The 23,278-nt window shown below is 43.4% G+C and overlaps 1 protein-coding gene across 4 annotated transcripts; it reads right to left on the bottom strand.

Moving 5' to 3' along the window:
- Nucleotides 1-600: 600 nt before the first annotated feature.
- Nucleotides 601-18,557, bottom strand: LOC310635888 (uncharacterized protein). 4 transcript variants are annotated; one of them, XM_083355246.1, is made up of 4 exons: nt 18,068-18,557; nt 5,152-5,265; nt 4,211-4,337; nt 601-3,627 (listed from the first exon to the last, which is right to left on the bottom strand). In XM_083355246.1, exons 1-4 carry the CDS (start codon nt 18,494-18,496, stop codon nt 2,171-2,173), a joined length of 2,127 nt encoding a protein of 708 aa, XP_083211372.1. In that variant the 5' UTR covers nt 18,497-18,557; the 3' UTR covers nt 601-2,170. The 4 variants fall into 4 exon arrangements, with proteins under 4 accessions (XP_083211372.1, XP_083211373.1, XP_083211370.1 ...); XM_083355247.1 differs by having other exon boundaries at nt 601-3,624; XM_083355244.1 differs by lacking the exons at nt 601-3,627; nt 4,211-4,337; nt 5,152-5,265 and adding exons at nt 11,785-14,616; nt 15,238-15,364; nt 15,907-16,014.
- Between the last annotated feature and the right edge of the window lie 4,721 nt (nt 18,558-23,278).

Here is a 23,278-nt window from a genome sequence, read left to right as displayed (position 1 = left end):
CTGGGCACCCGGGATTTTTCTTCTCCTACCCCCCCCCAGCAATCCTCTTGGAAAATGTAGATGCGTTCCTGGGACAGGTGGAAGAAATGGGGGAGGGGGAGGAGAGGAGACTTGAGGAAGGGCAGTGCAAATGTGAGAAATGGAAAGAGCCCCATGGTAGGCATCCAGCCAGTACGGTAAATGTATTTATATATTATTAAACATATAAGCATGGGGATTCCTTCAGGCCTGTGTATTTGTCCGCTCTGTTGTCTGTATTCCTGTGGTGACCTTCAATGAAGGAATTCCCTCCCCCCCTTTTTTTTCTACAATCTGCTCCACATCTTTTAAGTTCCTATTTATGTTCTGTTGAAGTCTTGACTTTTTTTTAATTCATCTTTTCTGCTTGATCTTTCCTGGCTAACTGATTCTTAAAAAGTTAGTTTCAAGGAGCTGCATTACCTTAAAAAAAAATCCCAGAAATTGGCTTCCTGAAGTGGGTTTGTCCTCTTAGGTGGACTCAAATATGGGCCTCCATATCGTTGGCCGTTAACAACTGGGTCAGATAGTGGTTCTAAGGATACACAGGAGACGGGAGAATTACACGTCATAAGAGTTTATTAATAAGGTTCCAAGAGTATAAAGAGTTTCTTCTCCAAAATATGTTGGGAATCTCAAGCGGTGGAGAATTGTCTTGGCAACTGCTCAAAAGTATGCAGTCATTTTGGGGGCTGATCTCCTTCAACTTCTCCTGGTCAGAAGATAGCAAAAGGAAATGACAAGATTTCTTTAGCTCAGGGCTCTTCAAACCTGGCCCTTTTACTACTTGTGGACTTCAAGTCCCAGAATTCCTCAGCCAAAGTGCCTAGCTGAGGAATTCTGGGAGTTGGAAGTCCACAAGTCATAAAAGGGCCAAGTTTGAAGAGCCCTGCTTTAGCTAAAGAAAGGGGAGAAACACGAACACTATTTTGTGGGAATTAACATCTGCAGACTGTAATCCTTTTTAAATTTGGCAAATTTATACAATTTCAGATACATGCTCAACATCACAAATATACAATGCTATCAAGATAAGTGTTCCAATATCTCAGGCTGCCACAAAAAAGAGGGAGTCAAGCTATTCTCCAAAGCACCTGAGGGCAGGACAAGAAGCAATGGATGGAAACTAATCAAGGAGAGAAGCAACCTGGAACTAAGGAGAAACTTCCTGACAGAACAATTAACCAGTGGAACAACCTGCCTCCAGAAGCGGTGAATGCTCTAACACTGGACGTTTTTAAGAAGAGACTAGACAGCCATTTGTCTGAAACCACTGGGTTTCCTGCCTGAGCAGGGGTTGGACTAGATGACCTCCAAGGTCCCTTCCAATATCATCATCATCATTATTATTAGAATGGAAATGGACGGGTCACATAGCAAGAACTGATGACAGGTGCACTGAAGCAGTCAGACAATGGATTCCAGGTGACAAAAAGCATTCACAAGAGACCTACAACATGATGGAGTGACAACATCAGCAAGTATTGTGGGCCCAAGTGGCAGAGGAAAGCTCAAGACTATATTGATTGGAAACATGCAGAAGCGACCTTTATACTGTAATGGATAAACAGTGGTTAGAATGAGGATGTAATATGTTTTGTATAGTTTTTTCAGTAAACAAAGAGGGAAGTCAAGTAAGTCATCAGTCCTCCGGTTGGAAAAAGATAGTGATAGGGTGATGAGCAACAGGGAGTAAACTGAAGTGCTTAATTCATATTTTGCATCCCTCTTTCCACATCATGCGGAAAGGGAAGAAAAATGCTGGTTGAAACAAGCAATGAAAGACCTGGCTGGACTGAATGAAATCCAGTATTTGGGACCAGAAAGATAATGAACATCCTTCAATGGATTTATACGGATTCTTCTGTGGGCATTCTTTTATGAGAATTATAGTGTCCTTCCAAGTAAAGCTTTTTCCACTCCCCCTACATTTACAAATTTCCCCTGTGTTGATCCTCTAATGGTGAGTCAAATAAAGAGTTCCTATTGGAGGCCTTTCCACTTTATTCGTTTAGGTTTCCACCCAGTATGGATCCTTTCACAAGATGTCCTTTCCCAATAAAATTATTTCGACACTCTATTAATATGGAATTTCCCTGTGTGGATTCTGTCATGAGTAAATGTTGTGTGATGGTTAAAAGCCATCTCCACACTACATGCATTTATATGGTCCCACTTCCATGTGGATCCTTTTATGGGAATTAAGTGCCCCTATTTGAGCAAAACTTCTTCCACACTCTAGACATTCATACGGTCTCTCCCCTGTATGGATTCTTTCATGATTAATAAGAGCACTTTTCTGAGTAAATTGCTTTCCACACTCCATGCACTTGAATGGTCTCTCCCGAGTGTGGATTCTTTCATGACGAATAAGATCTCTGTTCCAGTTAAAGCTTTTTCCACACTCCAAGCATTTATATGGTCTATCCACTGAGTGGATCCTTTTGTGAGAATAAAGATGTCCTGTCCGAGCAAAGCTTTTTCCACACACTGTGCATTTATATGGTTTATCTCCTGTGTGAATCGTTTCATGACCGGCAAGACATCCTTTCCGAGCAAAACTCTTTCCACACACCAAGCATTTATATGGTCTCTCCCCGGTGTGGATCCTTTTATGAGAATTAAGATGTGCTGTTTGAGCAAAGCTTTTTCCACACTCCGTGCATTTATACGGTCTCTCCCCAGTATGGATCCTTTCGTGATGTGTTAGATCTCTGCTCCAATTAAAGCTTTTTCCACATTCCAAACATTTATATGGTCTCTCCCCTGTGTGCATTCTTTTATGAGCATTCAGTTGTACTGTTTGAGCAAAGCTTTTTCCACACAATGTGCATTTATATGGCTTCTCCCCCATGTGGATCCTTTCATGACCAGTAAGAGATCCTTTCTGAGCAAAACTTTTTCCACACTCCATGCACTTGTATGGTCTCTCCCCAGTGTGGATCCTTTCGTGACGAATAAGATCTTTGCTCCAGTTAAAGCTTTTTCCACACTCCAGGCATTTGTATGGTCTTTCCCCTGTGTGCATCCTTTGGTGGAAAGTAAGGCGCCAGTTGTCAATAAACCCCTTTCCACACTCCATGCATTTATATGATCTCTCTCCTGTGTGGATCTTTTTATGGGAATTAAGTTTTCCTTTCTGAGTGAAGCTTTTTCCACACTCCAAGCATTTATATGGTTTCTCTGCTGCGTGGATCCTTTGATGTCGATTAAGGTCACTGTTCTTAAAAAAGCTCTTTCCACATTCCAGGCAATTATACGGTCTGTCCCCTATATGGATCTTTTTAGGGCACATAATCTCTGTTTTCTGACAAAAGCTTTTTTCAAATTCTGGATATTTACCTGGCCTCTCACCTAGGTAGATACTCTGATGACAGTTAAAATTACTCGTGCTAATGAAGCTGTTTCCGTACTTCATGCAGAGTTTCAGCTTTTTGCTGAGACTGAAATCCCTCTCGTATTTGACAAACGTATGTGGTTTATGTTTCCCATGCAGTATTTTAGGTAAAGTGAAAGAGAAGGAATGACTCTTTGCAGGGAGCGCTCTTTGCAGTGTCAATAGCCCTGGCTGCTTGTTATTCTCATTCCCCAGCTTATCACCATCACCTGCTTAGAAAAAAGAAAGAAATTCTCATTAGAATTTATGATAATGGAGAAGGGGTGGGGATCTCCCTAGTGAAAAATATGCCCATCCGAGCATCAGGTTTGACACCAGCTATGTGTCAACATAGGAGATGTTTGGTTATCTAGGTAGGAGACTAATGCTATCCAAGAGATTTTTCAGCCCTGAACCAGATAAAGGCTTTGCTGTTGATATGTCAATCTGCCCAGGACTTTCCATGGAAAGCCATGGTGAGCATTTTTGCCAAGGACTTAGTTGTGTTCTAGAAGAGTGGCTATGATGACAACCTTGGATAAATTTGCCCATGAAGTGCCTTGGCTGGTTTGTCATCCAGGGGGCCCTGGCACTTAAAGAGAATGAAAGGGAAGTTTATGGGGCTCTTTGCACCTGTGGCTTCTCCATTGGATATTATCTACATGCTAAACATTCTCACTCTGATTTTCCTGAAATTGGGGGAGGTTTTACAGGTGGTAGCCAGATAAGTATTTGAGTGCAAGGATCTTCCCTGTTTACCGGCCACTGAAAACACCTTTCCCAATGAACTGAACCCAGTGCAAAGAGGATCCTTACCCAGAGTGGCCATATTACTAGAAACCTCAAGCATGACTTCCCTCCACAAGGCCTGCTGGCCAGAATCCAGCAGTGCCCACTCCTCCTCTGTGAAATCCACAGCCACCTCCTCAAAAGAAGCAGAGCTCTAGAAAGGAAACAACATCTTCATTAGTAGACAATCCTCTGTTTTCTTTCTTACTTCCAAAAGAGGAAAAAGAGCTTTGCAAGAGATCAAATGGACATTTTCTTATAGGACAGGCATAGGCCCTGTACACACAAGGTCTTTAAGGGTGGGAAGCCTCCCTCCACCTCCTCCATGCTGCTGTTGTAAACATGGCTTAGATGCATCCAAGTTGTAGAATGGCACTCCTTGGAGACCCCCACCCCTCCTGGAACCATGGCGGTTTTGGGCACAGGAATCCCATAGCCTCTTCTCCCTGGCTCAGCAAAATACAAATTTCTTAGAAAACAGACCAAAACTGCAAAGAATCTTTTACCTGGCCCATTTCAAAATGTTGTAAATGACCCTGGAAATATTAAGTCACTTGACCAACAGACTTATCATTAAAAGGTGTCAGCTTTGACTTAGGAGATTTTATGAGAAATTTGTCCATCCCATAATTTACTTTTAAGTGGCCTGCTTCTGAAGCAGTTTTTGTACAATTGATATTGTTTCCCTTCGTGGCTTTTATTTTTTTTACTTCTTTTCCAAAGCCTTTAGAAGAATATTAGGAAAGATTAAGCTCTCCCAACATATAAATTATATTTGCAAATAGAAGGCTCTTCTGAATTGTTCTTCGTTTGCATTCTCAGAACAATCTTGAAGGCTGAATGAGTGAGGCTCACTGGTTCATTCTGTGGGGACAGCAGGTTCAAATGTACACAGATTCAGCATTTGGTTTTCAGAGTAACTCACAAATGAGAGGCATTTAAACTTCTCACAAGAAAGTTACACTTACCTGGCAATGTGGCCCCAGGTGAATTCTCCTGAAAGGAAGCTCTTCAGAATCATTGGATGGATCTCTTTTTCCATGGAGCTCTGCTGAGATCTCCCCAATGAATAGCTGCTGCCCCTAAAAGGAAAGTCTGGCTTATGATCCATTTTCAAATGACTTTAACCATGTTAGTTCGTTTGTACTTTTCCAACCCAGGTCAAAATGAGAGCTCTGTGGGTTGCTGTTATTTCTGAATAAACGCCTGCCACTTTTGTAAAATGCTTCATTGCTTCTTTTTTATTTCCTATTTTCCTTCAGATCAGGAGCTGCTTCTTTATCTCCTCCCCTTTACTTGAGGACTCTGGTCTTTCCTGCTTTATGCATGTATTTATGCCTATTCTATCTTGTCCACTTTCTCCTGAGGGAAAAAAAGGATTAATCTCCCCTTCCTTTTGGGGTGCCTTCTCTGTGCCTCTTGTGGGGTGGAGACCACCAACCTGGCAGTTCAAGACGAGATCTTGGAATGAACACCGAAATGGTTTTGGAGGTAAAAGGCACCCCCTGAAAACAATATGACTATCATTAAAACGCAATTTGGACACTTCATTCTTTCTCACCACAAATTCCCAATCAGGTTGAGGTTGTAATGAGAAATGTTTTAAGACGATTTTGAAAATATAGAAAAAAAACACCTGAACTAGGGAGAATCTCTTATGCAACAGAAAGGGGATGAAATTCCCTCTCACCTCTCCGGGGGGCTCCCAGGGGGCGGAGGAGGGCGGCGGGCCGAGCAGGAACCCTTCGGCCAGGGCCACCGCTTGGGCGCAGCTCTCCGCCCCGCACTCCCGCAGCCAGCCCGCCAGCTCCGGGGGCAGCAGGGCCAGCAGCTGCTCCAGCACCACCCGGTCCAGCATCTCGGCTTTGCCGCTCCGCTCGGGCCGCAACCACTCGCGGCACAGCCGGTGCAGGCGGCTGCAAAGCGCCCTGGGACCCTCGTCCTCCCGGGGACGGCAGTTGCGGAAGAGCCGGCGCTCGGCTTCGGAGCTGCGGGGCCCCTCGGGGAGGCCTCTCAGGCCGCCGCCGCCGCTTCCCCCAGATTCCCCGCCGCCTCCCGCCTGAAGGGCCGTTGCTTCTCCCGTCCCCGGAGCCTCCATTCGGTCTCCCGCTTCGGCGAAACCCGAACGGGGAAAGCTCCCTCTGAGGCGGCCCTCGGTCATAGCGGACCCTCCCCCGCCCGCCCCTCTCCCGGTTTCTGGAGGGGCGAAAAGGGGCGGGGATGCTCTTCCTCAGAGCTTCTGAGGCGGAGAAGAGCAGCTGCAAGTCGCTCCCGCCTCAGGCTCCCCTTTCCTCCCCTCACTCCCAGACACTGGGTCAGAGAGGGCTGCTTCCTAGAGAGGCGAAGCCCTAGAAGCCCCTTGGTTTACCGCTCTTGACTAGAGCGTCTCCTAAGGCAACTAACCGCCTCCCTTGTCCTCTGCTCGACGTCCAGGACTGGCAAAGTTTTTCTGCGCATGCCCCGTTCCCTGATGAGTTTGTGGTCTGGCGGAACCTTTAGTCGTGGAGTGGGGATGCTAGAGGGCGGAGAACGGCCCGGGTGGGGGGGATGATTGAGCCGGGTCTAGAATGAAAAAAACGCTTTTGGATAGAACCTGATTTGATTGTTGCTTCTTGATACCTGAGATTTCTTTTTTCCCCAGAACCCTTTTATAAATCTGGATTTATTCTTGGGAAACAGAAGGAACAAGCGGGAGGGGGAACCTGATATAGATGGTGCTGCAAATGTGAGAAAGGGAAATAGCATGAGGAGAGTTATCCAGCGCTGTAAATTTATTTATTTTTAAATTGATATTTACACAAAACATGCTCTGGGGATTCTTTCAGGCCAGCTTATTTATCCTCTCTTTGGTCTGTATTCCTCTGGTAAAGCAATCCTCGTTTTCTACAGAGTACAACGGGGTCTTCAAACTTGGCCCTTTTATGACTTGTGGACTTCAACTCCCAGAATTCCTCAGCCAGTGTGCCTGGCTGAGGACTTCTGGGAGTTGAAGTCCACAAGTCATAAAAGGGCCAAGTTTGAAGACCCTGCGCAATATGCCCTATACCTTTTTTCTGTTTTATATCTATTTCTGCTCTTTTGAAGTCTTGACTTTTTGTTCACTTTTTCTGCTTGATCCTTCCTTGCCGGTTGAATCTTGAAGAATTGATCTGATTTCAAGGGACTGCAATGCCTAAAAAAGCTCAGAAATGTTACCTCCTGAAGTGGGATTATCCCCATAGGGTGGAACGAAATATGGGGCTGTGTCAGATGATCGTATTGTGAAATTACACAGTAGGTGTGCTAATGAAGTCATAGATGCTGACAGATACTTATAGTTTTATATAAATATATATTCACATCAATATATACAACAAACCAGATAGGCAAACAGGAGCATCGCCTGGTAAATCGCAGAGCACAGAGAGCACACAGAAAAAAAGAGGCAGGGAAAAAAGGACACTCCCTCCTCCAAACTCACAGCAACCAATCACAGTGCAGATTCCTTCAGGCAGGAACCAGCAACCAACCCAAGGGTCTTCAAACTCAACCCTTATATGACTCATGGACTTCAACTCTCAGAATTCCTCAGCTAGGCAAGCTGGCTGAGAAATTCTGGGAGTTGAAGTCCATGAATCATAAAAGGGCCAAGTTTGAAGACCCCTGGTCCAACCCATCAACTATAATTGTGTGTTCTGGCTCCCTGCATAACCCCACTGTTGCAGCTACTAAATTTAAATATCTCAACACCCCTCCAATATATAGCTGGACAGTATTTAAACCAAGTTGTTTCACAAGATCCTTCTGTTTCTGTATACCCCATGGCTTTGTCGTGAGGTCAGCCAAATTATCTTCCGATGGACAGTGAATTAGGTCTATTACATTTTCTTTCACCATTTCTCTGAGATTACAATATCTTACGGCAATATGTTCGCTTCTGGTTTTTACTCTCACCTGTTACCATTTGTATACATGTTGTGTTATCTTCAAATACCAATCATATAGCTCCTTTCAGTTCAATATCCAATGAACAAGTGTATGTTTTCGCATTATCTCTGAACATAATTGACAAGCTCTGAATCCCGCTTCAGTTGTGGAAATGGCAACTGGTCCATTTTCTAGATTTCCAACCAACTATGTTTGCAAACATTACAATACATCCTGACATTGACTTTCTATCCTGTACATCATTAGCCCAATCAGTTGGGCTAATAAAAGGGCCCAATCTTGGCCCTTTTATGACTTGCGGACTTCAATTCCCAGAATTCCGCAGCCAGGCATGCTGGCTGAGGAATTCTGGGAGTTGAAGTCCACAAGTCATAAAAGGACCAAGTTTGAAGACCCCTGCCTTTAAGGAATGTAGTATTCTTTTTAATTCCTACAGTGTTTTTGTGCAGGCTTTGAGCAACTAACCATGTTTTATATTGTACTTCATCATTCATGAAGTTTCATTTTGTATACCCATCTGCACCCAACAGTCTTTTCTGCCTCTGGTACCCTGATTGGAGTGAAAACTTTGTATTTTTGCATAAGCAACATTTTCTTATCCTTAGCCTCTTTCCATTTCTTTTGCTCTGCCATAGGTAAATTTAATACTTCTTGGTAATTTTGGGGCTCATAAAAATATTACATACTTTTACTTCCTCAGCTGTGAATCTTTCTGGAGGAACACATTTGTTTGCTCTTTTAGACCACCTTGGAATAAAATGTTCCTCACAAATGAAAGTGAATATACATGTCCCAGTATAATGTTGCAGGATTCAATCTGGGTCAGTCAACTCTGGTCCCGGTGATTGACCCAGATTGGATCCTGTAACATGTTCCTGTTGCACCAAAATCTCACTCTCTATATTCTATGTAAATATTCATTTATTGGAGACCTCTGACAAACAGGCATAAAAATTTCAATATTGGCATGTACCTTTCCCCAATTCTCATGTTCTGAAATTTGCAATGCAAAATAACATTTTTATGTCCATCTGTAAACCTATGTACCTTTGATCCTGACTGATAACCCATAGGTTTTAATTTCCTTAACTTTGATTGTCCTTTCCTATTTGTACACCCATGCACTGCTGCCAAAGATTCTCAAATGTGCCAAAGGTGGTTTTATATAACATGTAATATGGAGTTTCATTAATCGCTGAACTCCAGTCTATTGACCAAATAATTGGCAGTTACAATTGCCTCACCCCAATATAGCTTACTTATTCCTTCAGCTGTTGTAATGCATCTTTCACTTTGTGACACTGCCATTCCTGCGTTCAGCAATTCCATTCTCTGCTGAAGTGTAGGGCTTTGTTCTTCTATGGGTTATGCCTTTCTTTCTCAGCCACTGCTGAAATATATTAGACGTGAACTCTGAACCTCTGTTGGTAGTTGACATACATTTGGATTACACTTCCTCACTACAAATATTACCCACTCTTTTATTGTTGAAACTCCTGTTTGGCTTTTTAGTACATAACAAAACCTGTATCTTCAGAAATCATCAATCACCAAAGCAAATTTGGCCCCGCCCATTGGTGGAGATAGAGGGCCAATTAAATCAGCTTATACAAACTGAAATATTCTGTCAGATTTCCTATCACTTCTTTTGCTGACAGGGTATACTTTAGATTTTGCCTCTTTGCAAATAGCACAATCCAAATAGTTGGCACACTCTTTTACATTCCATCCTACAGCCAGGTCAGACATTTTCTGCAATACTTTAAAGCTTGCATGACCCAGCCTTCTGTGTAATAAATGTGCGCATCCATTATGCTTTGGTTCATTAGAAAAGATTGTCTGCACACTGACACCAGTTTCCTTGTGGTTCAAAACATATAAATTGTTCAGTTTAAAACCTTGTGCACATGCCCTGTTATTCTTTATGACCTTGCATATACCCTTTGCAAAAATTTACTTCATACCCTTCATTGTCTAAGCGAGACATACTCAGCAAATTGTGATCTAAATCTGGTACATGTAAAACCTTATCGAACGACTTACCGATACATGGTACATATACAGTTTCTTGCCCCTATACCAGGGGTCAGCACCCTGAAACAGTGAAAGAGCCACTCGGAACCGGTTCCCTCACAAAATGAAAAACTGGGAGCCGCAAAAAATATGTGCGCATGCGCATACTTGCACACATGCACAGAACAGGGTTTGACTGAAGAGTGGAGCCAAGGCGATATATGCACCTACCCTGCATATTTGAATTGATTGGTTGAACTTTTTTAGTCCCACTTTTTTTTTTACTGCACATGGCAGAGGACTGGGAGCCACAGGAGATGGCTGAAAGAGCCGCATGCGGCTCCGGAGCCGCGGGTTGCAGACCTGTGCCCTATACAAAAGAACAATTACCATTTGCCAGGTTTTCATATTCCTGGCTAGTGCTAGACTAAAACTGTTTTGGGTTATTTACAATATGTTCTTTTGCCCCACTATCCAACAACTAAATGTCTTTAGTGTCTTTCTTATTTGCCTTCACCATAGAAATCTGTGTGTCTTCTTTCTTCCCTCTTTGTGCTGTCTTGCTCCTGCTCGCATCTTTTAATCTTCTTACTGGGCAATTTCTCTGGATATGTTGAGTGGATCCATATGCAAAGCAGTGTTTCATTACACAGACTTTATCTCCCACCTTGTTATCTTTCTGGAATGTGGCTCCTTTCTGACTGAGTCATTACTGTCATTTCTATGCAACCTCTCTTTCTAATCTTTTCTTCTTCCAAAAGCCTCCAAGTTACATAACTCATAATTAAATCATGCTTGTTCATGGAATCAAGGCTTGTTACTAACACATCTCAAATATCATCAAGGGAACTAAGCACAATATACATTCTTTGCTCTTCTAATTGCATGTTTTCCTCATGAACTGGAGGTGATCTGACAGACTTATTCCAGACTGTACCCTTGCTCTATAAAGTTTTCAGGTGAGAGTTACTTTGCTGTTTGCCATCTCTCTTACATAAATTCTGTGTAAGGCAAGCCAGCATTCTCTAGCACAGAGGTCCCCAACCTTTTGGGCACTAGGGACCAGTTCCGTGGAGAGGTTTTTCCACGGACTGGAGGGTGTATGGTTTTGTGTGCTGCCTGCATCCCATATATGATTTGCTTGCTTGTATGGCCTGATACTGGTCCATAGACTGGAGGTTGGGGACCCCTGCTCTAGCAGATGTAAGCCCATGGACATATATTACCTGATTATCCTCCAAGCAAAAAATTATCCTGGGTAATGCTTTTTCATTTTGCCTTTGCTATTCCTCATTGAGATCTGCTGGACGATTGCTTACAACTGTCTACAAATCCTCCCTCCACAGAAACAACTCCATCTTTAGGATCTATGAGTGATAATTTGCCTCATTAAGAAAGACCAGCTAAAGGAAATTCTCATCCCATTTTTGTAACAAAGAGTATTGTGCTATCTTTAAGGCACAATCACCCTCAGCCTCCCTTACATTCACAAATAAACTTTTACTTCAGAGAAACTAACTATTGGTGCTTCAGGGTGCTTTTAGGTCCTTAATCTGTCAGGGAATTACACGGTAGGTATACAAGTGAAGTCACAGACGCTGAGATCTACTTGTAATTTTATATGAACAAATGTATTTTATATCAATATATCATCAGGAGCATCATCAGGTATATCACAGAGCATAGAGGGCACACAGAAGAAAAAGGCAGGTAGAAAGGGGAAACTCCCCTTTGACACCCACAGCAACCAATCAGAGTGCAGATTGCCTCATGTAGTAGCCAGTACTCTGTAACAAATCAACCACAACTGTGTGTTCTGGCTTACTGCACAACCCCACTGCTCCAGCTACTAAATTTAAATATCTTAACAGATAGTGAAAAAAAGAATACACGGAAGGAGACTGCAGGCAAATTACAATTATTAAAAGTTGATTAATAAGATTCCAAGACTATAAAAGGAGGAGCTTCTTCCCAAAAATAGGCTGGGAAACTCAAGTGGTGAGGAATAATTGCCTTGGAACTACTCAAAAAGTATCTTCCTTTCTGGGGCTGATCCCACTCTTTCTCTTCCTCCTGCTCAGAATATAACAAAGGGAGATGGCAAGATTTCTTTAGCTAAATCTTAAGAGGAATGAAGACAACGAGCACTATTTTGTGCGAATAAACACAACTCTGCAGATTGAAATGCTTTCTGAATTTGATATATGTATGCCACTTCCGTATCATATAGTCTTTAAGTAAATTAAAAGGGAAGTCAAGGAAGCCATCAGCTCTCAGACTAGAAAAGATAGAGAGATGGTAATGAGCAACAGTAAGGAAACTGAAGGGCTTAATCCCTATTTTGTATCCCTCTTTCCATATCAGGGGGAGGGAAAAGAAAAATGCAGGTCAAACTAGGAAAGGGAACAAATGACTATTCTGAATGAATTCAAGTATTTGGGACCAGAAACATTATTCTGAAGTGCCTTCCATGGATTTATATGGTTTCTTCTGTGTGCATTCCTTCATGAGAATTATGGTGTCCTTCTGGAGTAAAGCTCTTTCCACACTCCCTGCATTTACATTTCTTCCCTATAAGGCGTCCTCAGACAAGCGCTGGCTCTTCGGCTTTGAAACAGAGATGAGCATTGGCCCCTAAGGTCGGAAACGACTAGCACACATGTGCGGGGGAACCTTTACCTTTTTAATGGTGAGGTAGAAAAAGACTTTCTACTGGAGGCATTTATCCATTTAGAAGGCTTCCTCCCTGCAGGGATCCTTTCATGACAAGATATTCTTTCCCAATAAAATTATTTCCACACTCCATGCATTATATTGACTTTTTCATGTGTGGATTCTTTCATGAGTCTTGTTAGAGCTTTTTACACACTACACACATTTATATAATTTCTCCTTCGTGTGGATCTTTTTGTGAAAATTAAGTGGTCCTCTTTGAGCAAAGCTTTTTCCACACTCTGTGCATTTATATGGTCTCTCACCTGTATGGATTCTTTCATGATTAATAAGAGCACTTTTCTGAGTAAATTGCTTTCCACATTCCATGCACTTGTATGGTCTCTCCCCAGTGTGAATCCTTTCATGACGAATAAGATCTCTGTTCCAGTTAAAGCTTTTTCCACATTCCAAGCATTTATACGGTCTCTCCACTGAGTGGGTCCTTTTATGAGAATAAAGATGACCTGTCCTAGCAAACGTCTTTCCACAGTCTGTGCATTTATATGGTTTATCTCCTGTGTGAATTCTTTTGTGACCAGTAAGACATCCTTTCCTGACAAAACTCTTTCCACACTCCAAGCATTTATATGGTCTCTCCCCTGTGTGGATCATTTTATGAGTATTAAGATGACCTTTCCAAGCAAAGCTCTTTCCACACTCCATGCATTTATATGGTCTCTCCCCAGTGTGGATCCTCTTATGATGAATAAATTCTGAGTTCCGACAAAAGCTTTTTCCACACTCGATGCATGTATACGGTCTTTCCCCTGTATGAATTCTTTGGTGCATAGTGAGGCGCCCCTTGTCAATAAAGCTCTTTCCACACTCCATGCATTTATATGGCTTGTCTGCTGTATGAATCATTTGATGTCGAGAAAGGTCTCTGCTGTCAAAAAAGCTCTTTCCACATTCTAGGCATTTATATGGTCTCTCCCCTGTATGGATCCTTTTATGAGCATTAAGATATGCTGTTTGAGTAAAGCTTTTTCCACACTCTGTGCATTTATATGGTCTCTCCCCAGTGTGGATTCTTTCATGATGCATTAGACCTCTGCTCCAGTTAAAGCTTTTTCCACACTCCAAGCATTTAAATAGTTTCCCCCCTAAGTGGGTCCTTTTATGAGCATTAAGTTGTGCTGTTTGAGCAAAGGTTTTTCCACACTCTGTGCATTTATATGGTCTCTCCCCTGTATGGATTCTCTCATGATGAATGAGATGAGCTTTCTGAGTAAACTGCTTTGCACAGTCTGTGCAGTTGTATGGTCGCTCCCCGGTGTGGATCCTTTCATGAACAGTAAGATGTCTTTTCTGGGTAAAGTCTTTTCCACACACTATGCATCTATATGGTCGCTCCCCAGTATGGATCCGTTTATGACGAATAAGTTGTGAGTTCCAACAAAAGCTTTTTCCACACTCCATGCATTTATATGGTTTTTCCCCCATGTGTATCCTTTGATGGAAAATAACGTTCCAATTGTCAATAAACCTGTTTCCATACTCCATGCATTTATATGGTCTCTCAGCTGTGTGGATCCTCTGATGCCACTGAAAATTACTTTTCCTACTGAAGCTCTTTCCGGACTGCATGCATAGTTTCATCTTTTTGCTTAGGTTGAAATCTGTCTCATATTTTACAAAGTTATGTGGTTTATGTTTCCTATACAGTATTTTAGGTAAAGTAAAAGAGAAGGAATGACTCTTTGCAGACATTGCTCTTTCCAATGTCAATAATCTCAGCTGCTTTTCTTTCTCATTCACCAGCCCATCACCATCACCTGCTTGTAGAAAAAAGAAAAATTAGAAATTATCATTAGAATTTACATTAATGGCAACGGGGGAGGGGTCCTTCCCAAATAAAAAATATGCCCATTTTATCATCACATTTGGCACCAGCTATGTGTCAAGCTAAGAGATGGTGGGCACAAATTGTTATCTAAGAGACTCTAATAGTATCCAAGGATTTTTTTCAGCCCTGAACCAGATTAAGAGTTTACTATTGATAGGTCAATCACACAAGGGAGTTCCATGGAACATCTAAGGCCTTTCCCAAAGCCATGGGGAACATTTTTGCCAAGGCCTCAGTTCTAGAAGAGTGGCTATAGTGACAACCTTGGACAAAATTGTCTCTGCTGGCTTGTGCTCTAGGGGAGGCCTTGGCAGTGCAAGGAAATCAAAGATAAGTGTACAGGGCTCTTTGCAACCATGGCTCCTCCACTGGATATTAGCTATACAGGAAACATTCTGACCCTAATTTTCCTGAGATAAGGAAAAGTTAAAAAGATGGTGGCCAGTAGAGTTCTAACCACCTTAAGCAATTGAGTGCAGATATCTTCCCTGTTTACTTCCCACTTAAAACACTTTTCCCAATGAATGGAATCTAGAGCAAAGAGGGTCCTTACCCAGAGAAACCATATTTCTAAAAAGCTCCAGCATGACTTCTCTGCACAAGGCTTTCTGGTCAGAATCCAGCAGTGCCCACTCCTCTTCTGTAAAGTCCACAGCCACCTCCTCAAAGGGAACAGAGTCCTAGAAAGAGAAAGAAAATCTTCTCCAGCAGACAGTCTTCTCTCTCTCTTTTTTTTTTACTTCCAAAAGAGAAAACAGAGCTTTGCAAGAGACCAAATGGGCAGATCCACATAGTCCTCATGGCTGTGAATATCTTAGAAAACAGGACACACTACTAGGAAGTTCTTACTTGGCCTATTTCAAAATATTGAAAATGAGCCTGGAAATCTCAGATCATTTGACAAACACCCTTATTTTTACAAGCAATTAGTGCTGACATAGCGGGTTTTATACAGAAAATCTGTCCTTCGTGTGATTAGTTTTTAAGTGGATATTTTGGCCTATTTCTGAAACATTTTTTTTTATAATTTCTCGTCTTCCTTAAGGGCCTTTATTTTTAAAACTGGTTGTCCCAAACTTTTTTGAAAAATATTCCAACATATCAATTTCACTTCCTAATACAACTCTTCTGAATTGTCCGTCATGTGCCTCCCCAGAACAATCCTGAAGGTTGAATCAGTGAGACTCACTGGGTCATTTTCTCACAAGAAACCTAGGCTTACCTGGCAATTTGGCCCTACTTGGATCCTCGAGAAAACCTCTTTAGGACTGGATTGATCCCCTCTTTCCTGAAGCTCTGCTGAGATATCATCCATGAACAGCTCCTGCAACTAAAAGAACAGGCTGGTTTATCATCCACTTTCAAATGAAGATAAAGTGAGATGATTGGGGGACTGGAGGCTAAAACATATAGGGAACGGTTGCTGGAATTGGGTATGTGTAGTTTAATGAAGAGAAGGGTGAGGGGTGACATGATAGCAGTGTTCCAATATCTCAGGGGCTGCCACAAAGAAGAGGGAGCCAGGCTGTTCTCCAGAGCACCTGAGAGCAGGACAAGAAGCAATGGATGGAAACTAGTCAAGGAGAGAAGCAACCTAGAACTAAGGAGAAATTTCCTGACAGTTAGAACAATTAATCAGTGGAACAACCTGCCTCCAGAGGTGGTGAATGCTCCAACACTGGAAGTTTTTAAGAAGAGACTGGACAGCCATTTGTCTGAAATGGTATAGGGTTTCCTGCCTTAGCAGGTGGTTGGACTAGATGACCTCCAAGGTCCCTTCCAACATTATTATTATTATTATTATTATTATTATTATTATTATTATTATTATTATTATTATTATTCTGTATGACTAACTTGGGAACTCCTGTTCTGTGGATGGCTGCTATTTCTTGATTAATGCTAGCCACTTTTGTGAAACACTTCATTTTTTATTTTGTTTTTTTACTCCGATCAGGAACTAAGTGTTCATTTCCTTCTCTTCACTTGACAGGTATAAGATAATCTTTGTCATTTTTTACTATGGGCACAATGACACACATCAAAAATGAAATTCAGTTGCCCGCTCTCAAAGTGAAACACATACATGACACAGACCTAAAACATACTATATACAACATATGTATAGACCCACAGCCCTATATATACATAACAATAAAATATTAAATACTGTCTATCTTGAATATATAACGGAAGGAGGAAGCCTGAGAGTTCACAAAGTTAATGCTGTATGGAATGAAACTATGGCTGAATCTGGATGTTCTGCTACGGATATCATGAAGCCTCCTCCCAGAAGGTAACAAAGAAAACAGGTTGTGAAGAGGATGTGTAGTGTCCCAGATAATCTTACAGACCCTGCTCAAGCAATGCTTCTGTGCTATGTCCTGGATGGGAAGGAGGGAACTGCCAATGATCTTTTCGGCCATCCTCACCACTCTCTGCACTGCCTTCCTGTCTGAAGCAGTGATGACTTTTCCTGTTTGTAGATATAGTTAAGCCTCTTCTATCTCTTACTTCAGAACTACTTTGCTTTATATTTGGGGACCTTTGTTGAAGGATAGGATGATTCTCCCCTTCCTTTTGTGGAGGCTTCTCCGTGCCTCTTGCAGTGTGGGACTACATCAGCTTGGTAGTTCAGGGAGAGACTTTGGGATGAAAACAGATGCCTTCAGGGGTAAAATGCACCCCTTGAAAACACTGTGATTGTCATTAAAAGGCAATTTCAATACTTCATTATTTCTCACCTTAAATTCCCAATCACAGTTAATTTTTAGTTATAGATCTTTTAAGATAATTCTGACTATCCAGAAAAGAAGAGCTGATCCAGAGAATTTCTCTTGGAATGTCTGGGAAGCAAATCATGCCCACCCTTCACACATTCTGCCTTCTGCAATTCAAAGGCACAAATCAGAATAGGATCAAAGTGCCGTGGGAAACAACAAATGTACAAACAACACTCCTCCTAATTTTACCACAACCTGAGATCTCTTTTATCTTGAGATCTGTGTGATGAAATAAGTAGACTTTTTCCCCCAGGATCACCACTTTCAGTGAAAAAAAGGCTAAACCACGTCTCAGCAGGGTGCCTTGAACCGCAGTCATTTCTGTCCTGAGGGCTAACCAGATGCTTGCCCTAATTTCTTAATGTCTGTGATTTCTTACAAAGTCAGCTACATACCTCAACATCCCATGGGATTTTTTTTCTAGCAGTATGGAAACCGAAGCATTTGCCTCAAGATGAAATGAGCCGCAAAAGATTAGGAGCGGCTGAAAACCTTGCGCTGATTTCTTCTTCATACCTGTAATTTCTTACAGAGGCTGCTAAATCCATCAGCGTCCCCACCCCCCACCTCCGCATCCCTCAGGATGAAATTCTCTCTCACCTGCCGGCCCTCTCCGGGAGGGTCCCGGGGGGCGGAGGAGGGCGGCGGGCCGAGCAGGAACCCTTCGGCCAGAGCCACCGCCTGGGCGCAGCTCTCCGCCCCGCATTCCCGCAGCCAGCCCGCCAGCTCCGGGGGCAGCAGGGCCAGCAGCTGCTCCAGCACCACCCGGTCCAGCATCTCGGCTTTGCCGCTCCGCTCGGGCCGCAGCCACTCGCGGCATAGCCGGTGCAGGCGGCTGCAGAGCGCCCGGGGCCCCTCCTCCTCCCGGGGGCGGCAGCTGCGGAACCACCGGCGCTCGGCCTCGGAGTTGCGGGGCCCCTCAGGGAGGCCTCTCGAGCTGCCGCTTTCCCCGGACTCCCCTCCGCCTCCCGCTTGAAGGACCGCGGGGGCCGCTGCTGCTCCCGCCCACGGAGACCCTCGCGCCTCCATTCGGTCTCCCGTTTCGGCGCAATCCGAACGGGGGGAAGCTGCCTTTGAGGCGGCCCTCGGCCACGGCGGACCCTCCCCCGGCCGCTCCTCCCCTTCGCCCCCGCCCCTCTCCCGGTTTCGGGGGGGACGAGAAGGGGCGGGGCTCCGCTTCCTCAGAGCTTCTGAGGCGGAGAAGAGCAGCTGCAAGCCGCTCCCGCCTCAGGTTCCCGCGCCCTCCTATCCCCTCAGAATCTCGGTCAGAAAGGGCTGCTTCCTAGAGAGGCAAAACCTTAGAAGCCCCCTTCGTTTACTGCTCTTGGCTAGAGCGTCTTCTAACACAACCATCGCTTGACACGTCCTCTGCTCGGTATTGAGGGCCGGCAAAGGTCTTCTGCGCATGCCGTTTGCAGACGCTCGAAAATCAGTAGAAGTCGGTTAGGCTTGCGTGCCGGGAATGATGGGCACGGAGGAGATAAGAGCAGGGCTGGAATGAGCAAAACGCCTTTGAATGGAATTTGGTTTGATTCCTGGGATTTCTCTTTACTCCCCGCCAGTTTATATAGTATATAATTATAATTATATAAATGTTATATATAGTTAAATAAGTCAGTAATAACCGTTTTGGGGATTCCTTCAAACCAAGTTGGCCCTCTCGGTTGTGTATTAACACTGTTTACACTCAATGAAGGAACCCCTTTTTTCTGCAGCCTGCACATCTGCTTTTTTAGTTTCTATTTCTGCTGGGTCTGGGTTGAAATCTTGACTTTTGTCTGCTTGATCTTTTTTGGCTTCTTGATTCTTGAAGAGTTGATGCAGTTTCAAAGGGCTGCACTACTTAAAAAAGTTGTCTGCCTAAAGTGGGTTTGTCAGTTTCTTTTCCAAAATGTGTTGGGAAACTCAGTGTGGTCAGGAATAATTGCCCTGGCAACTGCCCCAAAAGGGGTTGCCTTCTTGAGGCTAATGTCACTGGATTAAGTATACATGTAATTGGGGCACTGAGTAATAACATCACATATACACGTAGCCCTCGACTTACGACCACAATTGAGCCCAAAACTTATGTGAGAAGTTTAAGTGAGTTTTGCCCAGTTTATGACTTTTCTTGCCACATTTGTCAGGTATGTCAAACTCACGTGTTGCTACTTTTTCCCCATTGCTGGCATTGAGGTAGGTGTGGTTTTGATGTGACGCATCTGGCCCATGGGCCAGCAGTTTGACATGCCTAGTTTAAGCGAATTGTTGCAGTTGCTAAGTTAGTAACAGGGCTGTTAAGTGAATTTGGCTTCTCCATTGACTATGCTAATCAGAAGATCCCAAAAGGAGATCACTTAACCCCTGGACACTTCAACTGTCATATAGACAAACCAGTTGCCATCTGAATGTAAATCACATGACAATGGGGATGGTGCAACGGTCATAAGTGCCGTTGTAACTTTGAACGGTCACTAAACAAATGGTTGTAAGTCAAGGACTACCTGTAATTGCCCAGAGTTGCTCGGAGTTGGACAGCAGTATTACTTGTTTGGAACCAACGACATAGTGCAAAGGTGTCAAACTCAATTGCATCATATGATGTATTGTGACATTCTTTTGCCTTTGTGGAGCCGGGGTGGCATGGCCTTTGTGTGATGCATCCAGCCTGCAGGCCGCCAGTTTGACACCCCTGACATAGTGTGTTATTCAAAAGAATAGTACAAAATGTTTGTAGATGGCATATGACACCAGTAATATTAGCGAAAATGTTTAAAAATACTTCTAGTAATTGTTGGAAATGTATACAGAGGCCAGGTACTTATTATATTTGATGGACATGCCCCAAAGTAGAAAGGGTTGGGGTTAAGATATACATATGGTTGGAAAAAATGACTAAAAAACAGAATTTAAACCAGAACTGTTTTTGTTAGGACTATTAGGAGCTAACTGTGAGGAGAGCGAATATTTAATATTACATGTATTAACAGCAGCGAGAATTGCATTTGCCCAATATTGGAAAAATGAAAACTTACCAACTGAAGAAGTATTAATCAAGAAAATTTTAGAATGTGCAGAAATGGATAGATTGACTTTAGAGATTAAAGAGAAAGAAGATTCAAGTTTACTTTAGAACATGGGATAATTTCTACCAATGGTTAGGAAAACGAACTAGTGAGAAAGGAATGTGATATGTTATTTTGAATACATACTAGTAAGGTTATAAATTAATACTGCCTATGATAACCAATTATATTTACTACTGTTATTATATTAATTATTGTTAGCTAAACATATGTACCCAATGTTCTGTTTGCTAAATATTGAAAATGTTACTGGGGGATAACCCCAGTGTTAACTCCAACCCTGTCCTAATTCCAACCCAACTCTAAACCCTAACCCCAACCCTAATTTATTCCTAGTCCTATAAAATCCAATAAAATTCTTCTAGAAAAGCAGCAACTGCACTGAGGCAATCCTTTAGTGTGAGAATATTTGGAAGGATGGAAAGGTTGCATACAACTTTACAGACTAAGAGAATTTTGTTTCAGACAGGGATGCTATTAAATTTACTTACATGGCAACATCACTTTGCAAAGCCCAGGATAGTTAAAAGCAATAGCCTGTTGTTGGGGAAGGCATGTCACACAATAAAGCACGGTGTATAGATTTGTTAATGCTGTGTTGTGCTGTGTCCACTGCTTGGAAAGTAAAAAACCCTCACAGGATCATGAATAAGATTAAAAATCAAAAAAATATTTTTGCATATACTATGCAATAAGCTTCTTTCCCGTCTGCATTAGATGATGAGTGATTTGACTGTCTGAATGAAGCTCATTGCATAGATTTATATGATTTCTTCTGTGGACATATTTTGATTTATGTTGTCCTTTCCAAGAAAAGCCCTTTTCACACTCCGTGCATGTATGTACATTTTCCCCAGTCTGGATTCTTTCATGAGACAATGTCTTGTAACTGTTAAAGCTTTTTCCATACTAAAAGTCTTTATATAATCTCTCTCCTGTGTGCATCCTGTGATCGGAAATAATATCACTACTCTCAACTTAATCTCTTTCCACATTTATAATTATATGATTTTTCAATTGTGTGGATCTTCTGATAGCAAATAAGATTACAGTTTGACCTGAAGCCCTTTCCACATGCTATATGTTGTCTTTTCCCAGTATGGATCCTCTTATGACAAATAAGTTATCAGTTGTGATTAAAGCTTTTTCCACACTCTGCATTTATATGGTCTTTCACCCATGTGCATCTTTTGATATAAAGTAAGGTGCCGAATGCCGCATAACAGAGTGAGCGCCTGTTACTCGTCCCAGCTTCTGCCAACCTAGCAGTTCGAAAGCATGTAAAAATGCAAGTAGAAAAATAGGGACCACTACGGTGGGAAGGTCAGTGTTCCGTGCGCCTTTGGCGTCTAGTCATACTGGCCACATTGACTATGGAGACGTCCTCGGACAAGCGCTGGTTCTTCGGCTTTGAAATGGAGATGAACACTGGCCCCTAGTCGGAAACGACTAGCAAGCATGTGCGGGGGAACCTTTGTATTATATTATATTTATATTTATTAAATTCTTATACCGCCCTTCTCCCAAAGGACTCAGGGCGGTGTACAGGGCAATAAATATCGAAATACAAAATACAAAAGTTAAAAAGAATTAAATAATTATGCCCAATTCAACCGGCAAGCGATTCCATAGGTCTGGCGCGCCCAAAGAGAACGCCCTCCCCCTGGGGGCCACCAATCGACATTCTCTGATCGGAGGCACCCTGAGGAGGCCCACTCTGTGGAAGCGCACTGGACGGAGGGAAGTTGACGCCAGCAGCAGGTGCTGCTGTAGGTAGTCCGGACCCATGCCATGTAGGGCTTTATAGGTCATTACCAGCACCTTGAATCTCACCCGGAGGGCAATTGGCAGCCAATGCAGCTCGCGGAGCAGAGGTGTAACATGGGAGTATCGGGAGACCCCCAACACTACTCACACGGCTGCATTCTGCACCAGTTGAAGCATCCGAGTGGTCCTCAAGGGCAGCCCCATGTAGAGAGCATTGCAGTAGTCCAAACGAGAGGTCACGAGCGCATGAGTGACTGTACGCAAGGAATCCCGGTCCAGTTAGGGCCGCAACTGGCGCACCAGGTGAACCTGGGCGAAGGCCCCCCTAGTCACAGCTCCTATATGATCTAAGGAGAGCTGTGAATCTAGGAGGACCCTCAAGTTGCGAGCCCTATCTCCGGGGGGTAATAACTCACCCCCCCCATAGTAAGAGATGGAATAATCTGAATTTCCCGAGATGCCGGCACGCACAGCCACTCAGTCTTCTGAGGGTTGAGCTGAAGCCTGTTCCTCCCCATCCAGACCCGGACCGCCTCCAGGCAATGGGACATCACGTCGAGGGCATGACTGGGGTGGTTTGGGGTTGAAATAAAAAGCTGGGTATCATCAGCATACTGATGACACCCAACTCCAAAACCACGAATGATCTCACCCAGCGGCTTCATATAGATGTTGAACAGGAGGGGCGAGAGGACCGATCCCTGAGGAACTCCACAAATGAGGCCTCAAGGTCGACCTCTGCCCCCCTGCCAACACCGACTGCGAACGTCCCAGAAGGCAGTAGAACCACTGAAGAACTGTGCCTCCCACTCCTAACCCCCTGAGACGCCGCAGCAAGATACCATGGTCGATGGTATCAAAAGCCGCTGAGAGGTCTACCAGGGCTAGGACAGAGGAACAACCCCTGTCCCGAGCCCGCCAGAGATCATTCACCAGCGCGACCAATGCCGTCTCCGTGCTGTACCCATGCCTGAACCCC

Source organism: Vipera ursinii (assembly GCF_947247035.1).
Source record: "Vipera ursinii genome assembly, chromosome: 2".
NCBI lineage: Eukaryota > Metazoa > Chordata > Lepidosauria > Squamata > Viperidae > Vipera > Vipera ursinii.
This window is presented reverse-complemented; position numbering and strand designations above follow the sequence as displayed.